The sequence below is a fragment of the Corvus moneduloides genome, chromosome 2, assembly GCF_009650955.1.
Source record: "Corvus moneduloides isolate bCorMon1 chromosome 2, bCorMon1.pri, whole genome shotgun sequence".
Lineage (NCBI taxonomy): Eukaryota > Metazoa > Chordata > Aves > Passeriformes > Corvidae > Corvus > Corvus moneduloides.
The window spans coordinates 70,881,981-70,909,726 of record NC_045477.1 but is presented as its reverse complement, the minus strand read 5'-3'; the positions used below and the strand labels follow the sequence as shown (position 1 = coordinate 70,909,726).

The 27,746-nt window shown below is 39.4% G+C and overlaps 1 protein-coding gene across 1 annotated transcript in view; it reads left to right on the top strand.

The window, feature by feature from the left end:
- MYCBP2 (MYC binding protein 2) overlaps positions 1–19,702 on the top strand; it is a 382,709-nt gene extending 363,007 nt beyond the window's left edge. Inside the window, 17 exon segments of the mRNA XM_032099995.1 lie at positions 751–990; positions 1,129–1,227; positions 1,813–1,893; positions 2,490–2,756; positions 5,050–5,333; positions 5,468–5,564; positions 7,388–7,507; positions 9,102–9,203; positions 10,857–10,985; positions 13,498–13,630; positions 13,848–13,951; positions 15,052–15,240; positions 15,746–15,853; positions 16,844–17,053; positions 17,648–17,755; positions 17,959–18,124; positions 18,901–19,702. Coding sequence (XP_031955886.1) covers positions 751–990; positions 1,129–1,227; positions 1,813–1,893; positions 2,490–2,756; positions 5,050–5,333; positions 5,468–5,564; positions 7,388–7,507; positions 9,102–9,203; positions 10,857–10,985; positions 13,498–13,630; positions 13,848–13,951; positions 15,052–15,240; positions 15,746–15,853; positions 16,844–17,053; positions 17,648–17,755; positions 17,959–18,124; positions 18,901–19,016 — 2,553 coding nt within the window. The 3' untranslated portion in view covers positions 19,017–19,702.
- The last annotated feature ends 8,044 nt before the right edge of the window (positions 19,703–27,746 follow it).

The following is a 27,746-nucleotide window of genomic DNA, read 5'->3' as shown; positions in this document are numbered from 1 at the left end:
ATGCAGACACTGAGAATTAGTGTAGAAATGGGAAAGAACAAATATTAGCTTGATTATAAATGAGCCTGTGGATAGGAGAGAGGGCTGCCTTGGCTCAGGTTTCTCTGAGTGATGATGTGAGGCACTGCACCCTATCAATCCTTGGTTTCCAGTAGTGACATTGCAGTTTCATATGAAATACATGATTTCACACAGCATTATTTATGTTCTTTTTTTTAAACAGTACTTACTTTAAAATAAACCTAATTTCATACAGTTCATCTCTTTTTTACAGTTAAGTCCTGCATATCTTGATAAGGATAGCAGATATTGACTTCCACAGAGTAACAATTTCATTGGCAGGGGTTTGTGTGAATAGAGATGAAAAAAATGTATCTACTGGTAATTAATTGTGTGTTATATTTGCAGTTAAATTATACAGGCTTTTTTTTTCTTTTTTCAGAAAAGTGGTGAGCAAATATTGGTTTTAAGGGTTGTTTTCTTAATATATGAACTGTTGTTTTGAGGATAAAAGGGATAGGTAGGCCACTATTTCTAATAAGCTTTAAAAACAAAACACAAATGGCTATAGGTCAATTTTTTAATCTGAACTCATGAAGTTGAATATTTTTATAATTAAACATAAGTCTTAGTACTGCTCAGGTTGAAATTTTCATTACAAGCATAGTATTTGTTACAGTGATATATGATGGCAGGTGACTTTTTGTTTGATGTAATGTCAGTTTCCAACTTTATATTCCTCTTTAATAGGTAGACTTGGATTCAAGACATATTGGCTGGGTAACAAGTGAACTTCCTGGGGGTGATAATCACATCATCAAAATTGAATTGAAGGGTCCAGAGAACACGCTAAGAGTTCGACAAGTAAAAATTCTTGGATGGAAGGATGGTGAAAGCATTAAAATAGCAGGCCAGATTTCTGCAAGTGTGGCTCAACAAAGAAACTGTGAATCTGAGACACTGCGAGTATTCCGACTTATAACATCCCAGGTGGGATTTTAATGATGTGTTATACAGCAAAAGCTACTATGAATTATAAACTTTCAGTGCTTTATGTTATAATGTAAAATACCACATCTGCACAAGTTTATCTTTGAGATATGCTAATTATCATTGTCTCTCTTCCAGGTATTTGGAAAACTCATCTCCGGAGATGCTGAGCCAACCCCAGAACAAGAAGAAAAAGCACTGTTGTCTTCCCCAGAAGGAGAAGAAAAAGTACACAATGTATTTATTTGTATTCTATCAATAATACTTTGCTGAAAAAAATTATCCAGGATGATTTTCAGTGTTTGTTCCGTTCCTTATGCTGCATAATTTTCAGATAAAAACAGAAGTAAAATGTCACAACTGCTTATTTTTAAAAAATTATAATGTATTTTTTAATAGTAAATTATAACTGAGGCATATGCATTTAATGGAAACATCATAATAATGGTGATGCAAATGATGCCTACAATTACAGAAGTACTTAACACCTGTAATGGTCAACCTGGAAGTCCTTGCCTATTATCTTGTGCCTCAAGAGAGGCTCTGTTAATACGTAGAGAAAAAGTATGAAGAAACTGCACTCCACTTGTTTTGCCTATTATTTCATTTCATGCTTAAATTCCTCTTACAAAGAGTAAATACATTGAAGAGGTATTTATTAACCATTGTTAATAGCACTGATCTTGCTTATATATCTTCTCTGTAAAAAAAGCTACAAACTTCTAAAACACAGTTTGTTGACACATTCCATGTTAGTTGCTACAGTAATTAGGAAATACTGTTGAAACTTTTGATCTAATATTAAATGTGCTTTTTATGAAGGCAACATCCGATGCAGACCTGAAGGAGCACATGGTAGGGATCATATTCAGCCGGAGCAAACTGACAAATTTGCAGAAACAGGTTTGTTCCTTTTGAAATTATTTGAGGATTAAATATTGGTGTCTTGTAATAAATGAGCTTGTTTTCAGTGATTATTGCTATGAGATTTTCACAATAATAGAGCTACTGATTAATTTTGAAATTTATTAGTTTAGTAGGTTAAGCAGAATGCTCTTCATCTTAACGAACATTGTAATCTCCTAAAAATGCTTTTTACCGTGCTGTTGTTTCTAAAATTTTTTTAAGCTTCCTGATTATTAAACTGAACAAGAGAGTATTTTAATAAGTGCTTTTCATTTGTGTGTGTTGAGTAAACTTACTTCTTAGGGGGTTTATGGGGAGTGGTTTTTTTAGCCTCAGTTCTAAGTAAAAAGTAAATTAAAAGGTAGGATCAGAAAAACAATAAAAAATAATTTCAATTAAATTTTCCAGAACAAAGATGAGCAAAAATTCAGCATTTTATTCTTCACTTGAATTTATATTAAAAAGTAATTTAAGTACAAACCAAATTTCACAGGTTTCCTATTTTAGCCATACTTGCAAAGGTACCTAAACCACAATGTTTTACACTTGCTAAAATTTTTTCAGATTTGTGTGTTTGCCTTCTGTTTGGCCAGGTGTGTGCCCACATAGTGCAGGCCATCCGGATGGAGGCGACGCGCGTCCGCGAGGAGTGGGAGCACGCCATCTCCAGCAAGGAGAACGCCAACTCGCAGCCCAGCGACGAGGACGCCTCCTCGGACGCCTACTGCTTCGAGCTGCTCTCCATGGTCCTGGCGCTCAGCGGCTCCAACGTGGGCCGCCAGTACCTGGCCCAGCAGCTCACCCTGCTCCAGGACCTCTTCTCCTTGCTACACACTGCCTCTCCTAGGGTGCAGAGGCAGGTGAGTGCTAACTGCTGCTCAAATGTTTCGGTATTCCTAGAAAAATGTCTTCAGAATCCTAAAAGCATGTGCATGAAAAAATATACAGAATTTCTTCCAGGAATTGAAGTGTCAGGTTTTAGGGTGTTAGTTCTTTTTTTTTTTAAATAAGAAGAGCATGGTAAAAATGTCTATCAGATGAACAGCACCTAAGTATCCAGTGGTTTTTGAGTATTTAATACATGTATATAATGCCCATGTAGCGTGTGTAGCTAAGATGAGAGGTTTTCAGTTACTGGAGTCTGTTATGGATCTCACATGAGTCCTTAGCATCTGTGTCATACACTCAGGCTCCAAGTGTAGTAGTATGGAACTAGACAGTTCCTTTCTACTCTTGGTATCCTCAAGGTGAGTTTTAATATCTGTTTCTTTCTGAATTCGAGTGCTGAGTGTATATATAGTTATGTACACATAATACATAAACACATATATATGTTTTTAATAATGTTAATAATATGTAAACATATAAAATATTTGCGTTAGTACAGTTAATGCACTGTTTTGTCGCTAGCTGCTGTGCCACCTTCAGGTGGATTTTAAGTTTCTATTGCAGAAGTTTTTATGTTTCATACTCTCTATTCTTCTTTTTACAATGTTTGAACTGTTAAAATCTCACATCTCAACTTGCCTGGAGGCAGATACTGTCCTGCTTAGTAATTGTGGTCCACTGCAGATATGTAATAGCTCTTCAAGAGAACTTTGGAGGCTTGCACAGTTAGATATGAAATGTTAAATCTTTTAAGTTTTCATCAGCTTTCATGCTGACTTGGACCAAACTTTGTATGATACGTGCAATTTCAACCGCAGCTTCACCCATTGGTAATGTTGAACTCCTCTTGGGTCCAGAGCAATTAGCACAGCAAAAAATTCCAGTTAGACTATCAAAAGGAAAAATAAAGGAGTGGGAAAAGAGTATTATAATTCTTAGTACCTCAGGACAAGTACTTCCAGAAGTCTGAAGTGTCTCTAACAGTTCTACCACAGTTTCCTACATCTCAGTAATGCATGTGAAGTGGGTGTCTTGGTTTTGAAAGACAGGTGTCTGCTAAGGAAGGCAGAAGCCTCCCTTGAAGTGGCAGATGTAACCCCTTTCCCTCAGAGTTATTATAATTTTGAAATCAAGGGCCTTTAGGCAAAGATGTGGGAAATAGGAATAACAGTTCTTTACTATATACAAAACAACAATAACTCTGGCAGTAACAGCAATCACAAACCCAGTGCCAGCCTTCTCGGCTGTCAGGCCCTTTCCCCTCGGGTGCAGTTCCGCTCGCAGCCGGCAGGGGCGCTGGCGGCTCCCGGTGAGCAGGGCAGGTGCGATGGTTCCCCCGCGGCTGCAGGGGGCGCTCCGGAGCGAGCTCGGGGAGCACGCGGCACTGGTGCCCTGGGATCCCGGGAAGGGATGGGACAAAGGCTTCACAAACCCCAGGCGGCTGGCCCCGGTGTCTGGCCGGAGCCTCGGGAAACGGCAGGCTGGAGCGGCAGGCTGGAATGGCAGGCTGGAGCGGGAAGCTGAAGCGGCAGGGATGAGCACAGATCCCGGGTGGCAGACGCGATGTATCCGAGCGGGGAACCCCCCGGACGTCCAGGGAGGCAGGGCGAGCACGGCTACAACGCAGCGAAGGCTCCAATCAGCGGTGGGGCAGGGCAGCCACAGCCCGGCCTCCAGCGGGGCAGGGAAGGTGGGCCGGGGGTCCTGGGATCTTTCTCCACAGAAAGAAAAACGGCCGAAAAGAACCAGGCTCCTCTCCCCGAGAACGCCGAGAGCGAACTGACCCCACACCCAGGTGAAACAAAAGAGTAGCCAGGTCTTTTGTCTTCTCTTAAGTACAGCCATTTGTCCCCTAGCAACATGCATATGGGAAAAAATTCCTTTAACAGGAAAAAACTAGGACTAAACTAAAACCCCAACAGTGACATGTCTGTACTATGCAAGCAAATCAGAGTTGTACAAACCTCTGTATCACCTTTACCCTAAGTCTAGTACCAAACATAATTTTGTTATTATGTGAAGACTAAGTGTTGTTTTAGTGAGATCAGTTCCAGACTCTTTGGCCTTGTCTTACTGCTTGCATTAATAAACACTTCACTGCAAGATACAAATACTGCAAATTTCTTACAGGAGTAATGAAATACAGCAGTTAGATTCAGTCCTTCTAACTGAAATAACTTGTGAAGAAGAAGCAACACTTTGCTTTTACTTATAAACTCCAGCTGTCTTGGTAAGAATTGTGGTGTTCTGATTTTTTTTCTCCAGGTAACATCATTACTGAGACGTGTTTTGCCTGAGGTAACCCCTAGTCGCCTGGCAAGTATTATAGGGGTGAAGTCTCTTCCACCAGCAGATATAAGTGATATAATTCATTCAACAGAAAAGGGAGATTGGAATAAACTAGGTATCTTAGACATGTTTTTGGGATGCATTGCCAAAGCTCTCACTGTACAACTGAAAGCCAAAGGAACTACTATCACAGGGACAGCTGGCACTACTGCAGGCAAAGGAGTTACTACAGTCACACTTCCAATGATCTTCAATTCCAGGTTTGTTTAAAAATATGTAACAAACTACAGCCTACTGTATGCTGAATATGTACACTATTTCTTTGTGCTGGATTTTGACAAATACTAACTAATTATTTGAATTTATTTCATCTATTACCATTTATCCTTTGCAGCTATATTCGGCGAGGTGAAAGTCATTGGTGGATGAAGGGATCAACACCTACGCAGATTTCAGAGATCATCATCAAACTCATTAAAGACATGGCAGCAGTGAGTTTCTATCCTTTAAATGTGGAGGATATTCAAATATTTCTGATAAGGAAAAGTACATTTTCTATTGCTTTTATTACAGTTAGTATCAGATTGAGCTGTTAAATGTGAATTGGTCTCAAGAAAAAAACCATAGTTTTCTGGATAGAGTCTAAGGCTAAGAGCAGTAGCAACTGAGTTCTCATTCCGCTGAACAGAAATCCAGTTTTGAAATAAGCTTTTTTAATAAGTTGCTTATACTAGAATTTTAAGAGGTAAACAATAATTGTGGGTCATTTTCTAACATTGTTAACTTTAAAGCTTAATTTTTTAATCTTGAGCACTCAGTACTTCAATTGAAAATAAAACTTATCTGTGAAGTAAAATAATAGTGTTGTGTTCATGTAACTGTTCGTAGACTTAATGTATGAATTTTCTGGTTGAGATTGACTTCTTTCAGTCACTGAAATTATAGCTGCTTATTACTTTAATTATCTGGGCTTAAATTTTCCATAGTTGCATCTGCTTCAGACAATTTTTTTGGCAGAAAAATTGATGAAAAGTGAATCAGCTATTTCCCAGAATCAATATTGGCAAAAGAAAGAAAGGGTTTGTATATGTTTTTGGGAAAGGTATTTAGTTGGGAGGTTGTTTTTGTTTTCCTTAATTCTGCACCTATTTCAGTGAGGTACTCTAAATGACCCAGATTTTCCTCTGAATACCCTTTGAAAGGTTTTTCAGTATCTTCAGGCTGGGAGTCCTATATTCTAAATCATTCACCGTGCTTAGATTAAGGAGGTTCCTTCTCAAAGTTGCTGAAGCTGGATTCCAAGTTCTCTGCAGTTACCGCTGTTGATTCTGACTACAAGATTTTAGAATCTCACAATTGATAAGAGTTACAATTAAAGTCTTTCTGTGTTTGAAAACCTTTTTTTGAGGCTTTCTAGAGCTGCTGATTATCAGCAGGGTGGCATCAGTGTAATTATCCTCTTCATGACAGTTACAAATGTGATTCCTTTCACAAAACCTTTTCAGCATTTGCAATGTGTAGGTACCTAGATCTCTGTTAGTCACTATAGCTTCCTTTTTAGAGTCCAGCAAATCTCAATTATGTGTCATCTTCAGCATGAAGTTCAGGACTGTAGAGATTACATTAAGAATTGAAGGATGCAGCAGCCTCTGAATCAGAAACTTGAGGGTAGGAGTTAGTGCCATAGGCTTGGAATGTTAAAGATTAGAAAGTATGCTGTGGTTCTGGTGATTGCTGTGTAGTCCTCTATTTCTTTTTAATACAGAAACTGTGGAGACTATTCAGGAGGCTGAGCTAGGCATGTGAAGCTGATTTCTCTAGGAACCCACTGTGATCTGTGTGCTGGTCACAGTCACTTATCCGTGCTCCAGCATTTTTCTTTCTCCAGAAGGGGTGGGGACACTTTAGGAAAAGGACTTCCCATTCTTCAAATCATATGCCCTCTACCTATTCCAAGTTAATTATTCCAATAGTTGCTCAGAGACAACCTCAGTCAGTCACCTCAGTATTTGAGGGCTAATTTTTGCCAGATCTGTCTGATTTAAAAATCAAGGCCAGGTTGGATGGGGCTTTGAGGAACCTGTCTAGTGGAAGGTGTCCCTACCCATGGCAAGGGTGTTGGAACTAGATGATCTTGAAGATCCCTTTCAACACACATAATTCTGTGAAACAACCTGATTTATCAAAGTCATCCCTGGTTTCCTCTTTTTCTGTTCTAACTTGAGATACTAACCTAATGTTTTTTAGCGGGTCTAATTACAATTTTAGCTGCTCTTAATAAAACCTGTAATAAATTGAGTTTCCTCTTTAACAGGGTCATCTGTCAGAAGCTTGGTCACGTGTGACAAAGAATGCTATTGCTGAAACAATCATAGCTCTGACCAAAATGGAAGAAGAGTACAGATCACCCGTGAGGTGCATTGCAACAACCAGAGTAAGAACTTCACTGAACTTAGCATAAGTTCATTTAAATGTGCAGTAGGAGCCCATCCAATAACCTTCTGATATGTCAGAAATGCACAAGTCAAAACTGAATTAGAATTAGATATGCATCTGGCGTATCTCAGAAGCAATGAAGAATAAGTGTGATGCCTCTATACATTTGGGGGCTTATTCTTGAAATAATTCTGCTTGAAGTTTGTCACACTTGCCTTACACTAAATCTGAGATCATTCATCTGTGTGGAAAATTGCACAGTATGTATCAGCTGTCTTCTTTCAGCTCTCCAAGCAATTATTTTAAGTGGTTTGACTTCTAGGTAATCAGCTACCGTATCTCAAGGCTATTATGAAAACACTCAGTAACAGATGTTCTCTAGGACTACTAAGTTAAGCTTCACCTGTGTTTGTCTCAAAAAATACTTGCTCAGCCCTTTATTACTGACATGGTGTAACCTGGTGGTTTTCTTTTCTTGGTGTTTACTTTTTCTGTGAATCTTTTATAGAAACTGAGGACTACTTTAAATCTTGACAGATTGCTTGAAATACCATGAAAAGCATGTTTGTAAATTATGACATTCCTGCTGTCGTAGGGAGTACAGATTTTAGCTTTTCAAGCTTAATAATTACATACAAAAGTAAAGGAAGTTTGCAGTGGTTTCAAGCATTTGACACTCATGTTGTTTTCCATCTTAAAAGTCTGTAGCAGTTGTTCTTTTCATCATTTTTGTTACTCATAAAGTCTCTGCTTTCTGGAGGTCACAGTCTCAGACTACCACTGGCTCCTGCTGTCATCATAGTAGTTTAATCAGGTCTTAGAGGAGCCCTGAATGTCAGCCCAGCTGCTCCTGTGATTGAATGTAGTTCTGCCATGGAGGTGTGGAGTGTTGGGGGAGAGTCTGGTAAAGTTTCTCAACAAAAACAATTTTACTCAAACATTTGAATAAAGACTGTTGCAAAAAGCAAGTGTCAAGCACCTTTCAATTTTGTTTGCACTGAAAAATTATCCTCATGTAGCTCATCTGTTCAGGATTTCACTGTAGTCAGTGGAGAAGATGGGAGGAAAAGCTTCCTTTGACTAGTTAGCTCAGAACCCTTTTCTAGGTAATGCCAATTGCCCAATGCAGTGAGGAGGGAACAGGGAAGTCAGTCTCATTGAGCTGAAGTTTTTGGGGGGTTGTTTTTGGGTTTGATTTTGTTTTTATTAATTTGTGTCCTTGAATTTCTTCTTCCCCAAAGCCCGCAATGTTTGTGCAGGTCTATATTTGTCATATTTCTTCATGAAGTGCTTTGGTTGATCTTTCTCCACTTTTTCTTTCTTGTGTGCTAGCTACTGTATTTATAATCATAAAGTGATAATACCTGAAAGAAACAAGGTAGTTCCCAAAAGTTAAGTAGGTTTTATTGTGTTCCTGACTTCTTTTGGAAAATAAACTTAGATTGTATGAGCAGGCTTCAGCTAGCAATAATAGAGGTCGCAGGTAAAGGTGACATTCTTATCTGCCAAAGTTTATCTATTCAGTGTTTGGTTGGGGTTTGGTTTGGTTTTAATATGTCTAAGACATTTAATTCTACCTTGCCTTTCAATAGCTGTGGCTGGCATTAGCATCCCTCTGTGTACTTGATCAGGATCATGTTGATAGACTATCCTCAGGAAGATGGATGGGAAAGGACGGGCAACAGAAACAGATGGTGAGACTGAAAATCACACGGTTTTGTGTTTACTTTGATTTATTCACTCATCAAAGAATTTAGAATGATAGAGAATGCTCAACTTGGCCTTTCTCCCTTTTCTTCCCTCCCAGTGGAGATTGTACACACGTTTGAAGTATTTGTGTACTAGACAAGCACTGCTCAGAAAACAGAAATTCCGACTTAAAACAGTAATGTTGCAATTCTAACTGTATTCAGGATGAAATAAGGCCTTCCTGACACCTGTGGGATGAGTTTCTTAGTAGATTGACTCAGTTTATACAGCACCCTCTGTCAGAGCTTTTTCCTTCTGTCTTAATCCCTGTCACAAAATAAATTTAATTATTTTGTGTTATTCAAGAACTACTTCTCTGTAATTTAGCTTCCTCTTCCCCATCTCACTAGAGAATGATTACCTCAGGGAGGAACTCCTTCTAACTGAATTTTTACACAGAGGACTTATAAATTTGATATGGAATATGATTCTGTCCATACTTTTCATTTGACAAAATGCCTGTGCTTTTCAGTATGACAAAAGCTTGTGATTTTTTTAATACTATTCTAGAAAGAGCACAATAATGAAACTGGTCTCTTTATATCTTGGTTAGATGGATCCCTGTGGGAAGCAAGGGAAGGTTGTGCAATAGCAATGAAGGATAGAGCAAAGAAGCATCCAAAGCAGTTTAGTGTAGGTAGAAACAGAATACAGGAGAGGCATAAAGCCGCAGCAGCAGCAAGGAATAAAACTCTGCTTAGAAGGAAGCAGACACAGAGGTTTCTGAGGTGCTTAAGAAAGTCAAGGGACTTGGAGATGTCAGAGGAGCAGCCAAGGCATTGTCAAGCAGGCATTCAAGCTGCTGAACCCAGCCTGAAATTCCCCAATCCTGTTTCACATAGGGATATTCAAATGTTGAGGTGAACTGTGTGTCTCCCTACCAGAGCTGCTTTGAAAGAACTCTAAGTTGCATGAGAGTATCATGGAAACCACGTGTTCTGGGATTACAGTAGAAACTTGTTCTCCAGACATGTGCATAGTCAAAATCAGCTGTTGAAGTCTCTTTGTGGGGATATTTTGAATTGAAAAACAACCCTGCTGAATTTGTTTTTTTTTACTTATATCGGTAGAGCAACTTAATTTTATGATGGATTTTGAAGTTTGTTACTTCAACCATACTGTCTCTAAGTTATGGATGACCTACAGCTTTGTTTAGATGTTTGAAAAGAGTAAACGTACCATATCAAAGTAATGAAGGGTGAATACCATGCCTGTTGACTGACCTGAGTACTCATATCTCTGAACTTTCCTGTTAACATGCCCATAACCTGTTGTTACATAAATCTCTTCTCAGACTAGTTAAAAGCAATGTCTCAACTGTATTGCTGAAAATGCACTTTTTTGGTGCATTACACAAAATAGGAGATTAAGAATATCAGAAAAACTCTTGTCATAAATTGAGGGGGTTTGTGTCAAGGAATAATTGCTTAAATATTGATTATTTTAAAGATAGCATTAGAAGTCAAAACAAGCTCTTTATCTGCCTTTATAAATTGGAGGGGAGGTGTGGGGTGTGTTACTGAGGGGAGAATAAAAACAGATGCCAAAAGGAAGTGAAGGACTTAAATAAGAGGAATTATTCCTTTTTTTTCTCTCAGCCAATGTGTGATAACCATGATGATGGTGAAACTGCTGCAATCATTCTATGTAATGTCTGTGGGAATTTGTGCACAGATTGTGACCGATTCCTTCATCTGCATCGGCGAACAAAAACTCACCAGAGACAGGTACAGTATACGTGGCCCTGTGTTGTGTGCACTGCATCATTGTGTGCGTCTCCCTAAATAAAATATAACCAAAAGGTAGTAGCAAATACTGAATCTGAAAAGGGTGTTTTGTTTTGTTTTGGAGATGGGATAGACGAGTTTCCAGTTAATTCTCATTAGTTGTTTTTAGTTACATTCTCATGTCCTTTATCGTTTACAAAGATTAGAATATCTTGCAGCAGTTCCTAATTCTAATTCTTATGCTATATCAACTTTTTCTCTCGTGTTCAACGTCATTTAGGAACACTTTTTTAGGAGAATTTAGAAGCTGCATAGAATTTCTTAAGTATACATTAGTTCTTTATTCCTGTTAAATTGTATCTCCTTTGCTACTTCTGTCATACAAGTCAGTGCTTGTCAACTGCTTCATTTCTAAAATATGTGTATTCTTTTTCAAAATCCAGGAAGATGATTTGACAGCAAATATTCCTACTGGTTCCCCTATGAGTCTTCTCTTATTTTCAATATTCCTCTAGCTTTCACTGTGTTTTCACAGATAAATATGTCGTCCTACACATAAGCTTGAAAATTTCCTGACTTCTTTTGAGTTTGTTTTTAGGATTGAAATTTTGACTAGATATAAGTTTTTATAACTTGCTGAGTACTCTGCTAATTAGTATTCTTCTGTGGTATTCTTTTATCCTTTTCATCTCTGAACTTGAAACTACATTCTCTTTGGATTTTTTCTTCTTGTCATTGAAATCAATGTTGAAGATGCCTTTACTTTTGGAATTCTTGAACATTTCCTCTTTCCTGCCACTATTTCTCGTTTATGGTTTCTTGTGATCCTTTATTTTCCTCTTTCCCTCTGACTACTTATATTTGTACAAAGATTAAAATAATAAATGTCACTAATAAAATTAATTCAGTGGAACTCATTCCTCTTCTCCCTCTCCTGCATGCATCATATTAACTTTTTAGTTATGTTCAGGAATGGGCTTTTAAAGGAGATGATCATATCTCCTCAAAGTGCATTGTTTTCTGTTACTGAGCAGCCTTAGAGTGCATGAACCAGATAGTTTTCAGGTGGAACTAAAAGCAAATCAAAAGATAGATGCAGGGACACACTGCTTATGGTCGTTGAGTGCAGGGGATCAGCTGCTCTAGAGCACGTGTGATGTAACCATCAGACCTTTGGTACTGAGTTTCACTCTCCAGTGAAACACTCCTCCCTGGTGCCTCAGCATTTGCAGTGTAGTCTCAGCCTGGCATTTCCATGTGTGTCTGTTACCTTCTATTTCTTAGCCAGAGTCTTTGCAATCCCCTTTGAAATTCTCCTGTTTTGTCATCCTAAGAAGATCATTTTATGTCTACTCTTCTGTCATGGCACAGCACAGTCTAGTCTCATTCATTTTTCTGATTTCTCCTATATAGCCTGTTCAGATTACAGTTGATAAAAAGTAAGTTTTTATCTCACAGAAGTCCTCACATTCTTCCTTTAATCTGTCCAAAATAGCTGCTTATCAGATTTTCCTACTTACTTCTAAACGCATGTTTAAATTTTTGCTCTTTATTCACCACTTTTACCTTTACATCTCACATGTTAAGCCTCTAAAATTCAATTTTGATTCTGTCATGTTCCCTCTCTCTTGTTTTCTGTTTGCTTCCTGTTCTTTGTCCAACTTCAGTCATACATACCTCCTGAATGTATTTTCTCTCCGTTCCAGAAAGGACAGCCTGTAAGTTACTCAGATGTGCTTATGTGAATACTTTATGAAGCAGTTAGGGTTTTTTTCTAACTGTAGTAAGAATTAAAGTGAGTGTATAAATCCATACCTGGGAAAATTCTAACTTTTATTGCATTGCAGGTGAAACAAATGCAAACAGAACTGCCTTCAGAGCTTGGGAAAGGAGCAAAAGAAGAGACTGCATGAAGTTCCTTAAGGATTTCATGCGAGTTTTTTTATTTTGCAAAAACTTTGTATTTTCCCCATTGTAGCCAAAAGTATCCACTGTGTATTTATATGAAAGTCAAAAATATTAATATTACACACTTCTATAATTGTTATTCTATAGTACATGTTATTAAGACCCTAATTCTCAGTGTTGCTTTGATAAACTACTAGCCATGGTTATGTGAAGATATTTCTGAAGTTATCTTGGGCTTTTAAAATACTGTGGCATACTGGATGTGTTGGGTAGGAATTACTAAATCCAAGCTCTGTATTTTTTAAACCAGAAAAAAATGTGCAGCTCTTTTCTTAGCATTGCTGCACTGTTGTTTCTCAGTCATGTTGGATCAAGAGTTAATTTTATTCATTTTTATTTCTAAAAACACTAAGCCTTTATCCTGAATATCTGCATATGTACAAGTTATGGAATGTATAGAAGAAAAACAGCTTGCAGTAGACAATCTCCACAGAATTCATAAAAGGCCTGGTGTAAATCCAAAGAGAGAGTGACAAAAATTACAGAGACACGTCTATGCTCTAACTAAACATGCTATTTAGTATCTGTTTGGTTACCTTGACAGGTATTCAAAGAAGAAGAAGAAGCTATCAAAGTTGATCTCCATGAGGGCTGTGGTAGGACCAAACTTTTCTGGCTGATGGCATTAGCAGATTCTAAAACTATGAAGGCTATGGTGGAGTTTAGAGAACAGACAGGTAAAACAACTGTTATTACTTGCTCTTTATCCTGGTTATTGTGATTTTCACCTGCTTTAGGGCAATTGTTTGTTAATAAAAATAGAATAGTTTAACTGCATAATAATTGCTGGATTTCTGGTTGTTTTTTGTGACTGCTGTTTTGATGTCTGATTGAGTATCAGTCCCTTGTGTTTTATTACAACATTTTTGGCCTCCTTCTCTCTTTTGGCCATAGGCAAACCGACCACCAGCAGTTCTGAAGCATGTCGGTTTTGTGGATGTAGGAGTGGAACAGAATTATCAGCAGTGGGAAGCGTTTGTTCTGATACAGACTGCCAGGTGTGTATTAGCAAGTATCAATCGTCATTAATGACATAAATAGAAGAGATCATAGAATGAAATGGGCTTCTTATTTTGAATAAGCCTTGTTTATCCGTGTGGTCCATTTTAAATCAGATCTCTCATATGATAAAGTTCTAGTATTGAATATTATCATTCAAATACTTCTGAGTTTGTAAATGTTTATTTTAATTACAGACTACAAATGCTAAGTCAACTAGTATACTGGTTAGTTTCATTATTATCTTCAAAAGTATCCCAGGTTTTCACAACAGCCTTGCAATTAAAAAGTAAAATACACACTGTCAGCGTGAAGTCAAATGTACCAGAAAGCCTGATAAAAAGAGTTTGCCCAACAGTCCGTGTATTATGTGAGTGTAGAACATTTAAGACTTGGCCAGGTTTGTCATCTGTATCCATGTATCACAGAGTGTTTCTGTGCCCTCCAGTGTGGGTGCAATTGGCAGAGGGCCAAATCTTAACCAGTTTCTTACCCCATCCTATTTATTTCTGTCTAAGTGAAGCAAATTGGTCATCTTTTTTTCTCTCTCAGCCTATGAAGACATAATGTTACTTAAATTCAGTTCAATTTGTTGTTAGCTTCTAGGTAACTTTTATAAGTTTTCTATGTATTAGGGATGGAAATTAGAGGTGGTTAAAAATCCATTTCCATGTAAACTCGCTTTATGCTGATTAATGATTAGCTTATAATGTATTCTTAAGAGTGGGTTACTTGATGCTTCTCCAAACTCTGCAGATATCTTGAAGGCTGTTAATACAGGGTAAGCAATGTTTATGCACGAAGCACTCAATATATAAAATGCACACAAAGGATCAAAGAACAGTTCTCTTTCTATTGAAAGTTTTAAATTATGGTTTCATTAAGCCATTTCCATTCGGGAGTAATGCAGGTAAACAAAGGAAACATTGTTATTTCAACTACACAACATTCCACTTTTCCCAAGTACCTGATGCAGCAGTAGACAATATAAATCATGACTCTTTCATCTCAGTTGATTGCACAGACCAGCAGTCCAACACTGTCAGAACACTAAGTGAAGGGGAAAAGATTATTAACTCTTTGCTTTTAATTTGTTTAGGAGTATGCTAAGATTGCCTGCAGCAAGACACACCCCTGCGGTCACCCCTGTGGAGGTGTTAAGAACGAAGAGCACTGTTTGCCATGCTTGCATGGCTGTGATAAAAACGCTACAACTCTTAAACAAGATGCTGATGACATGTGCATGATCTGCTTTACTGAAGCACTTTCAGCAGCACCAGCTATCCAGGTTTCTTGTTTGTTTGTTTGTTTTCCCTTTTAAGAAGTTACTGTTACAATTGTAATGTGCAGTATAAAGAAAGTGAAAATATTAAATCTTTCAAATTATGCTCTTAAAAATTTGAAAACAGACATCATAGCAATAGTTAAGCCACTTAAAAAGCTTGCTTTTTGTCTGGCATTAATTCTATAACAAGAAAGCAGATTGGATCAATTTAGTTTGCTGTGTCTGCTTTATTAAAATACATGGTATTTTGTAAAGGAGAAAAACAATTGAGGTGATGAGTGGATATAATTCACATGTATTTCATATATCCGTAGGTGGTCTTGGAGTGGTTGTGATTTTAATGCCCATTTTATGTTCTTTCGTGTTAAGAAGAAAATAGGGGTTTGCTAGGATTTTAAATAAATTAATACTGGGATTGATATATGTTGCCACTTAAAAGCAAATTACTACTTCTACTTTAGTGGTTAATGTAACTTCAATATTGACTTACACTTACTCTTTTCTAAAGCTGGACTGCAGCCATGTTTTCCATTTGCAATGCTGTCAGCGAGTACTAGAAAACAGATGGCTTGGGCCAAGGATAACTTTTGGGTTTATGTCCTGCCCAATTTGCAAGGTAAATGAGCTGCATGGCTACCTAAGTCAAGCAACTTACCTGATACTTAGCTTTTCCTTTTTTTTTAAATTTGTTAATACTGTATTGCTTGTTGCAGTATGAATGAGTTATATATTACTTGTTTTCTTAATTTCACATGTTGATGCATCTTTTTACCTTCTCCTACTATTCCCTGAGGTGTCCTCTTAAAAAATGATAGCATAGTCCAGACATTGTCTTAATGCTTTTTTATTCTTAGCGCCATCAGCTTGTAAATTCCCAGTATTTGGTGATGGTGGGGAGAGGAAGAAGTAATCTTAATGCACACTTCCTGAAGCAGGAATTCTCTATTTTACTAACCACTTTTGAAGCTGCTTTGCTTTTCAGTGTGGGGGCAGAGCTGAAGAATACATGTACTTAGTTTAGCTTAAGTTACTAACAATTCCTCTTGTACTCTACAAAATTTAAATTGCTCTAAGCAAAAGCATATGATAGCTGCTGGAAAGAAGAACACCTTACCCCACCCTAGGAATTTGAAATTTGGGAATGGTCAGCCATTCTGCATGCTGTGGTTCTTCTGTCATGTTGCATTGTGGTAATTTATGGCAGTAGCTTGTGGCCACCAAATGATAAAGAGGACTGTTGGTCATTATGCTTAATTGCTGAGCAGTAAGCCAAAAAGGACCAAAATTACAGAAAATACACAATCAGAATATTCCTGTGCTGTGGTGAATATTTCATATACTCTTCACCACCTCCCTGGCTGTTGGTCTCTTGGAAGGGTTGATGTTCCTGTATCACAACAGGCCATAGAAGAAGCATTCATGGATACTATTTTTACAGCAAATAGAGTACATACTGTATCAGCCATTGTTTAAAATGTCCACTGTCCAGGCTCATATGTTTTTATGACATCTATCATGCTGTTTGTACCTGACCGTAACACAAATTATCATAGCTTTTGGGATAAAGATGCAAGGTACTTTAATCAGCATTTTTTTTTTATTTCAGAACAAAATCAATCACACAGTATTAAAGGATTTGCTTGATCCAATCAAAGAACTCTATGAAGATGTAAGGAGAAAAGCGCTAATGAGATTGGAGTATGAAGGGTTGCACAAGAGCGAGGCCATCACAACGCCAGGTGTTAGATTTTATAATGACCCAGCCGGCTATGCTATGAACAGATATGCTTACTATGTTTGCTACAAATGCAAAAAGGTATGGTATTAGTTATTAAATGTATGTTACCGTTTCAAAAGTAATTACTTAGAACAGAATATGTGTTTAATATATTGTGTATGGAGCAGAAAAGCAGGAAAAGATGTTGTTTATAGAATCATAATTTAATAAATCGAGTGTTGGGCAAATGAGATGTGAATAGTATCTTACCTTGGAAAGCTCAAGTGTGTATACAGAGCAGCTCAGAAACCAAAAGCACACTGAGTCAATAGCCACTTACAAGGAGGTGCCGTACTTACTTCCTCCAGTGCCTACTCACCTCAAGCTGCTACTTAATTCTGACATAAAGTTCATAGAGCACCCAAATCCTGTTCCAAAAGCCTTAAAGTCGCTTGCATAGACCAGGGTATGTTGCAGTTTTTGGTCTTGTTCATCCTGAGACTGAGCAACACTGAGTGCCTCAAAACCATGTACCTGCAGACAGAGTCAAGAGAGATCAGAACAGTGGAGACCACTGAAATGGCAGTCATTCATCGTATTCCCCTTACAAATGGAATTGGTTAAACTGAAAAGAATAGTTAAAAGAATAATTGTCTCTGGTTTAACATCCAATCATTTCTATATGCAATTAAGGCATATTTTGGTGGTGAAGCTCGTTGTGATGCTGAAGCTGGCCAAGGAGATGACTATGATCCAAGAGAGCTTATTTGTGGTGCATGCTCTGATGTTTCAAGGGCTCAGGTCAGTAAATAACTTCTGTTCCTGTTTCTTTCTTATTCTGAAACTGAGTACCCGAGCTGTACAATAATTGACAGTCATTTGTAATGACATGTATTGTACAATATTGTATAGTATTCATATATTCTACAAAATGTAGAAATGAGTTGTTGGGATTGTTAGAACATGGCTGCTTCACTGACTGGTGTTTGCGTTCCTTTGTTCAGATGTGTCCCAAACATGGTACAGATTTCTTAGAATACAAATGCCGCTACTGCTGTTCAGTTGCTGTTTTCTTCTGTTTTGGGACAACGCATTTTTGCAATGCTTGCCATGATGATTTCCAAAGAATGACAAGCATCCCTAAAGAAGAGCTCCCACACTGTCCTGCAGGTAAGACGTTGACAAAGCAAATTGACCACACTGAATTCTGAAATAAGTAACAAGTTCTTAGTAACTTTTCTTGCTGATTTTTTTTTGTTTTGTTTTCTGGCAATGTCATTGCACTGATCACTTAAACATTAGATACTTTGATGCAGGAGTTTCCTATACCGGGAATTTCCCTATACCGGGTCAAACTCCAGATGTAGAATGATGTGTAAACTTGTGTATTGATAAAATAAACACACTGTTAACTGATGTATCTGTACTTAGGTAGCCAACATTTACAAACTGTTACCCCAATGCCTTAGTTACTAACTTCATGTGCTGTACATTGATTTGATATTAGTAATGATTGGGGAGAAAAATTGAGATCTTTTTGTTAAGCTACTTACATAAAATAAGTAAATAAATAAATTACAATTCCTGGTATGACCTTAGAATTATTGTTTACTGCAGAATGTAACTCCTGCTCATTATTATCAATTTTGCTCTTAGATTGTGTGAATTTCTTCCACAGTATTAATGAGATAAAACTTCCTTAAGTGACTCTCTACAAGCTTCTTGCCTCTTATAATTTGAATTTGATTGGTTTAAGTTACATGGCAGTTTGATCTTTTTTTTTGTCTTCAAAGACCAATTCAGCATTTGAATGAGATTATGTTCACTTAGCATGCTTGGGGGTTTTTTTTGAGGAAATGTACTGTATGTTTGTTTACATTGTCTGCAAGCATTAATCTATTTTTTTTCCTTTCTTTTTTTTCCCCTCACCCTTAAATTCACTGTAGGTCCCAAAGGTAAACAACTTGAAGGAACAGAATGTCCACTTCATGTTGTCCATCCACCCACTGGTGAAGAATTTGCTCTGGGTTGTGGGGTTTGCAGAAATGCTCACACTTTTTAGACTAGCATTTTTTTTTAACCAGAGCAAAACAGGTGCCCTCATCCCTCAAGTGTCCTGAAAACAAAGTCCAGCTGGGATGAGGATGGGACCATTCCATAACCCAGGTAAAAGGAACAATTTACAGTGCAAGAAGGATGCCAAATACCATGTACATAATTCTTGCTGTGAGATACTGACATTTTTTGAACCGAGACATCAAAATTTGTGAGGTGTTTGCATGTGGCCATTACAGTCATCGGCTAGGAAACATTGGACATTTACAAATAAACAATTGTTATTAAAGGATCTGTGTGTCTGTGGACTATGAATGATGCTGGCTTTCAGGAGAAAGAAAAAATATTGATTATTGTATACTGACTTTTTGTAATCTTGTACAATTGTAACGCATCACAAGTGGGGATGGGAAAGAGGAATATTCTGGTTTATTTCCTAGACTGTTATAAAAAAATGTGTTAGGAAGGCATAAATGTAACAAGTATCACACTGTATATAAAGGTATCAATGTTTGTCCTGTATAAGAAATATTAAATTACAACAGCAGTTTCATTTAAACTTCTGGGTTATGTTTGAGCCTGAAATTTTAATGAAGTGCAATACTGAGTGTGCCTCATATCTTGCAGCTGTAAACATAATGGAATGTACATGTCAATAAAGCCACTGTACATTTTTATACAGTGAAAGTCTAACAAGTGTGTAAGCCTCCATTTTCAGAAGCACTTTTAAAATGGGGGGGAGGGAGGGAGGGGGAAGAAGGGAGGTGTCCCTTTAATTATTTCAGCAGACTCTTAAAAAGTAGAAAAGTTTTTTGGGTAAACTGGTGGTTATGGAAGTACTTAAGACATAAAATGTGCACTGCTGCATTTCTCAACAGAAGAGCTGGGTAAGTTTGCTAGCATTCATGTGAAGAATCGTATTTCCATTTCAATTACCAACAGTGTTTTAAAACACAAAAGAAGACTGTATTTTAAATTATTTTTGATGAGTTATATTTTACTGAAGACTCCTAGTCACTCCTGCTTTTAGGACAAACAGCTTTTTGCCATGAATTTCGAAATGTTCATTTCATAAGATTCTGAAGTCCTCTTCATTATGCACCTGCATAATGAATGCAAAATACAACTTCAAGTTAAAACTTCTTTTAAGATTTTCTCTTTAGATGTTTTTTCTTAGATGTGTTCAACTCCCTTTCCAGCATTTCTGTCTTGAAGCTGATGAAAAGTGTGTTACTGGCTTTTACATTTAAGATATTGGTAGATGGCATCCACACCAGACAATCTTGATCAGACTGGAACTGTGGGATCCACCTTGCCTGACTTCAGACACCTGTAATCACAGAATCACAGAAGAGTCCTTTTGGAGATCATCTTGCCCAACCTCCCTGCTAAAAGAGGTTCGCCTAGAGCAGCATGTATATCTCTCTGCACTTTGAAATAGTTCAGAACAGTTCACACATCCATGAAGTACAATTGATCTTACTCACTGTAGCTCTACCAAGGGATCAGGACAAGCTGAATCCATCGGCCAAGGCCAGTTGTGTGAGGTTCAACAAGGCCAAGTACCAGATCCTGTGCTTTGGTCACAACAACCCCAGGCAGCACTACAGGCTGGGCAAGGGCTGGAAAGCTGCCCAGCAGAAAAGTGGGGGTGCTGATGACAGCAACTGAATGAGCCAGCAGAGTGCCCAGGTGGTCAAGAAGGCTGGTGGCATCTGGCCTGTGTCAAAAATAGTGTGGCCAGCAGGACCAGGGCAGTGATTGTGCCTGTATTGGGTGTCTGACCCATTGTCATAGTTAGAAAATTTCTGAGTGTAGAACCATAATTACAAATTAATTCTATTTTTGAATTTTTCAGCCTTCTCTTTTATTTTAGACTAATAGGCGTATTAATTTAGGAAATTGAGATTATGGTGTGGAAAGGACATGACACTGTTCATGTTACTAAGTGGATAGAGTGAGGGATAGGCAGTACTGGGGAAATGTTTTTCTCACACACAACTGGCCATCCCCTATCACCACACCAGGGAGGCAGCACGGCCGCATGTGAGCATCAGGCTCTTGCACAGAACTCGGCTCTCTCACGTAATGGTTGAACCTTGGACACGCTGCTCCCACAGTGTCTCAGACATTCACGTCACCACATCTCCCCCACGCTGATCTCTGCCGGTGATTATAACAGATGCCAGCACAGGCCACTAATCAGATCAGTCCGCAATAAGATTGCTGTATGCCTTTCCAGCAGTCTCACATGTTTTTCTGTCAGCTGTTGATCCACACCCCACGCAATGGAAATAGTCAGTTCTTGTTTGTACCACCCTGTTTGCCACAGCCCACCACACACAGCTAATTTATACCAAACTCAGTTCTGGCCAAGGCAAGGCCTCAGTGCTCACACTTCGATCATTAGTTTAAAAATAGCTTAAACTTCTATGGGTATATCCACCCACTGAACACAAAGTGAACAGTAAAAGTTAATAAGATACAGCTAATTAACATGTCACCACGAGGGCCAAGTAAGCTTCATCCCTACAAAACAGGTTCCATCATACTGAGTTCATGTTTCACCTAGACAGAGGCTTAGCTAGGGAGCTTCAGGAGCACCCAGTCATTCGGGATAGAATTCAAACTTCTTAGGGCTTTTCCACAGCCCTCTCTTTAAGCCATGCCACACCTTGCAGGTGCCAGCGTGCAGTGTGTGTAGGGCAGATGCCTTGTTCCTCAGCCCAAGGTGTACTAGAAGGGCTGTGCTGTCACAGCCCCCACTCTCACTGATGGGGTCTGGTAGTGAGCTTGTGCTGCCAAGCATTCCAGGATCTGGCTCCTCACCAGGTATTCCTACAGAGGTGCAGCCAAATACAGAACAACAAACTGATTACACAGCAGCCAGGTGCAATGGGTATCATGAGTCACTGATAATCACTTTGATAATCAAAGATACCCCCTGCCAGCTGGTCCAGGGAGTTTTCTCAGGTAATACCCACCTCTGCAGTCTCCTGGGATTCAAGAGGTGCTCTCTGCTCTTGCTTCAATGTTTCATGTAGGCTGTGGACTGCTTGTTGAAATACAGTCCCTTTGGATGTAGCAGGTTTCTTTCCATGTACCTAAATGGGGATTTGGACACTGAAACCTTGGATGGGTATTTGAGGCAGTGCTTTGGGTCATCTACTGAGCAGCACACACAGTGGCCTTTGCTATTGCCATCCATGGCATTGCTTCTACACTCCCACTCATGTCTGCATTCCAGGTGATCCAAGTATCCTTAGCCCATGTTAGGTCTCAGCTAATCTAGTATTTCCACCTCCCTGTCTGTTCATTCAGTAATACTCCTTTCCCACATGTAACTTTGTACACATCCTCCCCTGCACAGTTTAACTTCTCTGCTCAGTCACTGGGAGAGCATTCCCACCGCACCCAGCCCCATTCCTAGGTCTCACCTCTGCCATATACTCCTCCAGAACAGCCATTAAAAGAAGGAAGGATGGCATTAAGTATGCTGGCACACAAAGGGAATGTGTCACATCACTTTAAGCTAGAGATTCAGGTGGTTTGGTGTGAATGAGGTATGATCCACTAGCAGTAACTCACCATCCTAATGCCAGTTCCTAACAAGGACACTTAGAAACTTGGCTGGGGGACCTCAAAAACAGCTCTTTAAATACATTTGCCTGAGGGCAGGTTCTATCAGTGAACTCTGTCACAGAGCAGTAATTGTAATGGGATGATCCGAGCTACAGGGTAAACACAACTCCCCACAGGTTTTGCACTAATAGACATAATGTATGTGAGCTGATATGTTGGGTTTGCATCCACCTCTGTCTCCCTTTTCTCCCATACAAACAGAATTTGAGCAACAACATTCCAGTTCAAGACACTGTTACTCATAAGATTGTTATCTCTATTTCTACACCTTCAGGTTTTTCCATATTCCCAGTGGGTTGTAGAATGGCCTGGAATCATAAATCTTTATTTTCCTCCTGATGGAGGTTGGGTACAGATATGTACCTCCCACCAACCAAATCCTACTTTTTGGCACACCCTGAGTGCCTTACTGCTGACTGAATTTGACATTTCCTATGAATAGGTGTCCAGTGGCAGGACTTTGGATCTGTTCATCCAGCACTCTCATACATTCAAGGAACTGGTGAATAGCTTCTGGGTTTTGCCTCCAGTGCTAGGATACAAGACTTAGAAACAAGCCGTATTTGAAAACCAGCTTTAGGGTGTCCTTGCAGGACACATTTCACATGACACATAAGGTACCCTCCTTCTGTGCCTCGGTACCAAGGCCAATCCTAATACAAATGCCAGCCCCCTCTTAGCAGTAAGTCTGTTTGGGAATTTTTACCACTGTCACTTCCTAATCATGTTACCTCCTCACCCACTGGCAGAGTCAGCTGAACTGATTTGCAAGGAGCCACACAAAACACAGAGAAAATTCTAGTACACGAAAAAACTACCAGGATGCTATCAGACCAACCTATGGATGAGCTGGCGCTGCCCCTTTCCAGTAGCATTGTTCTGTCCATGGATCACACCACGGCAAAGATGAAGTGCTGTCTGTGCTGCTCTGCACTGCTCAGTCCACTCGGCCCATTTATATGGCAGCCCGTTCTTTTTCAGCCGAGGCCATGCCACGAGACTCCTCTACCAGAGGGGCTCCAGCAAACAGCAGTTTTTACTATACTACCTAACAAAACAGAGTGGTGCAACAGCTTTTACCCATGAAGTAACCATGTGAGCCATTCATCTGGAAAGAATTACTAGAGCCTCTAGAAACAGAAACAATATTTAGACAGTGAGGAACCTTTTAAAAGAATTTATCTCCAGCTTCTACTGAAGCATGAGCAGCATTAGGTAATCAGCCTCTTGCAGGCAACACTCTAGCCTGCTGTTGCTCATCCTTAGTTTTATCTTTTTATTTTTCTGTATAAGGCCATGAGGCCTTAAATTGAGGGCCACTGGTATAAAGACCATTTTACTTGCAGCTACTGTTAAAAAAAAAAAAAAAGAAAAAAAGAAGACGCTAAGTTACAGCTCCTGTTCTCCTGTTCTGTAAGGTCTTGCTTGTGAAAGATAGAATATACTTATTTTATCCATCCATAATACCATTTTCTAACAGCGTAAGAAAGTTCCTCACCACAGAAAATCTTCCTGTATAGACACACTAATAAAACCAGGAAGTTTCCCTAATGATATCCATTGCTGAAAAACATTCATTTCTGTTGGCATTGATAAAGAATAAGTTCAGCTTTCCTCTAGTTTTTATTTTTCAGCACAATCTGTTGGGGATTAAGATTGTCACAGACATTCTAGACCAAGTCTTTCAGCCACTACTCATTGCATTAATACTCCCCATATTTTTTACAGCTTCTATTTTCATTAAATTGGAGTGGGCTACTCATGCCCTGCAAAGCCTGACATACTTTCATCATAGCTGGATCTGGCCTGTTATTGTTACTTAACTCTCTTCCAACTGCTTCTGTGATTTTCCCCTCCGCATTCTTATCCTAGCCAAATGCAAGCCAGGCTTACCAGGGCGGAGCACAGTTGCTTGCTTCAGGAATGCTTCAGAGCTACTTGAATATGGCCAGAAAATCAGCACAGAGATTTTCAGTGCTAAAAGGTGCAGCATTTACAATCAAGACCTGGCATTTGAAACGTTGCTGCAGCTTCATCAGGCAGGCAGTCTGCCAGCTGAAATGAGAAGAGCTGTTCCTGTACAAAAGAGCTGTTCCTGTACAACCCCAGCCTGAGGTGGTGAGATCCCCCATTAGACACTGGGATGTTAACTGGCTATCTCTTGGCTTTTATGTCTGTGGGCTGTTCCTCATCTTCACATGGTGACAGTGAGCGCTGCTTCACATCTCTGCTATAAGTGAGTGACTCTCCCACCTGAAAAACTGACACTTCATAGAGTTTCTCCGTCTCTTTTGGAAAAATAAAAAGGTTACAATGCAGTTTCCTCAATAGTCTGCATTTCTGCATAGCAGGGCTCAGCACAGGCCCTGAACTTTTTCTGTTACTACTGAAAGCATACACAAATAAAAATATTATCATTTAAAATATTTCTCTCTCAAAAACCCATCTGCTGTTAGTTAAGTGATTAGTAAGGCAGAGGAACTACTGACGCAGACACTCTTGATAACGGTGTCCAAGTTACTGACTAAAGCTCCAAAGTGCCCAGCCACTGCTGGCAACAACATGGCTCTTTCACAGACCAGCCCAGACCTGTGAATGTTCTTTGAACCTTTACTGCTTGGACCTTTCTTAACCTGCTGCCACCTATCTCAGTGCCAGCCACCTGAGTCCAAGAGCTCTGCAGTGCTTTGCCTGCCAGCTAAGCCAGAGCCAGCCCTGGGGGTCACCAGGAAGCCACACCACCAGCTGCCCACAGGTTTTCTTTCACTCAGTTCTGATAAAATCCCTGGTTCTTGTGCTTTGCCCACAGACACCACAGACATTTTTGTCAGTGCTCATCACCATGTCCAGGGCCTGGTTTGGCCCCAAGAACAGAGCTGCAGCTGCCTTTCTTGCTGATTTTAGCTGCTATGTCCCCAGACGGTGGGATGCTGAGAGTCCTTTCTGCACTTGTTCTCCTCTCCTGCACACACAAAGGGTGCCTCAAACTTACACAAGCAGTTATAACAAAGCAAAGAAGGGCACAGGCAGTGAGCCAAACTTTGTTTACTCTGAAGATAAGGCAGCAAATTGTAACTGCAAACTGTAAGAAGTCCCTCCCAGTAAGTCAATACATTGAAACTCAGATAATGCAAGTAAGGTTTTTAAAGTTAGGTTACCTTACAAATAATGAAATTGCAGCTGTTACATCTCCCAAGACTTCTATACAAACTCAGAAAATATTTGTTTTGGTCAAGATATGTTCCTTTTTTTTTTTCTGCAGACACAAGAATTTGATCAGAGCATAAACCTTGATGAAAATATATTTTTACTGACTTCACATGACATGACTCAGTTACATCACACTATAATGCACGTAAGGCTGCCTTAAAACAGTAAGAGAGGTGACCAGAAGAAGCAGCAGCTGCTTGCTCAGTATTTGTTGATAAATAATAGATCCTTTTCCCCACAGATGGGGCCCAGGTCTGGTTCCAACCTTTGCAGTCAGAATCTTTGTCTCCCACATCTCCAGCAGTTTGCTTGCAAATATAACTTGTCTTTACTAGAAACTGTAGTTGGGGGCTGTTACCTTCCCACTGTTAGAAACTGGCTCTGAACTGGAACACAAGGGCTGAAAAGAGAATTCCTAAGCAGCGAGAATGGAAGACACTGAACATTTCCAGATGGGGACAGCAAAACAGTTATTGCAGGTTTCTTGACAGTACTGGCTTCATTCATAAACCCATCTCATTATCTTCCAAGGCTTATGTAGCCATCTCATATAACTGAGAAAATTATACAGTCACTTATTTGCTATTACAAGCTTGTCTAAGATACTGACTAATCAGCTCAAGGTGAGGTGATAACTCACCTCTTATTTCCAGATTTTTTGTTGCATTTCCTGAGAAGGTGAAGACTGGATGTAGATTCATAAATATGCACAGAACTATAATGGCTGAGCTTTAGTAAACAGCTCAAGGCATTTTGAATTGGAGAAAAAGAGATTATTTTCTCACAGAAACTCAAAATAAAAATTAATGTTTTTCACTGAAAAACAATCTCGTTTCTATGTAAGTATTTTTTTTCCACTAATAATCTCAAGGAGCTAGACTTAAAAATGAAAAAAAAAAAATAACATACTTTAAGTATGCAAGGAAATGTATTTATATAAAGTGCTTCTCAAAGATCTCAGGGATGGTGACATTTGAGCAGCCACCAAAGAATGTTTCTAAGCCATTTCAAGACTGGGGCAAGCACTGGATCACATACAGCTGTTCCCAAGAAAATTAATGGCAGGAATTGGGATTAAAACAATTTGAGCAGTAATTTATTTACTATAGCTTGCAATAAATGAATAATTATGTTTTGCAAATCTCAGCAACTGTAAAGAGTTTGAACACATACAGGGCTGAAAAATGAGGTGTATTGGAGTGTACCGCATGTGCGAAGGACACGTGGTAACAAGGTGTTTGCAGCCCATGGGAAATGTCACACATCCCTTTGTCTTCTCTGCCTGGCAAAATCCCAAGCACATCACTCCGAGCACCTGCTGGCCCCAGGACGCATTGGTGGTTTGCTTTCCCCATTACCTCTATTCCTGAGGCCAGCCTCACATGGGGCTTTCAAATCACGGAACATAACCGGCTGTATTGGTGATGAAGATCCAGCTCCATTGCTGGTAATATTCAGTGTGCCCAGGTGGCAGAGAAGGCCAATGGCATCCTGGCCTGTATCAGCAGTAGTGCGGCCAGCAGGATCAGGGCAGGGATTGTCCCCCTGTACTCAGCACTGGTGAGGCCACACATCAAGTGCTGTGTTCAGTTCTGGGCTGCTCATTACAACAAAGACATTGAGGGGCTGGGGCGTGTCCAGAGAACGGCAGTGGAACTGGTGAAGTGTTTGGAACACAAGTCCTATGAGGAACAGCTGAGGGAGCTGGGGGTGTTTAGCCTGGGGGAAAAGGAGGATTAGGGGGGACCTTGTCACTCTCTACAACTCCTCAAAGGCGGTTGTAGCCAAGTCGGGGTCAGCATCTTCTCTCAGGTAACCAGTGACAGGACAAGACGACATAGTTATAAATTGCGCCAGGGGAGGTTTAGGTTGGACATCAGGAGAA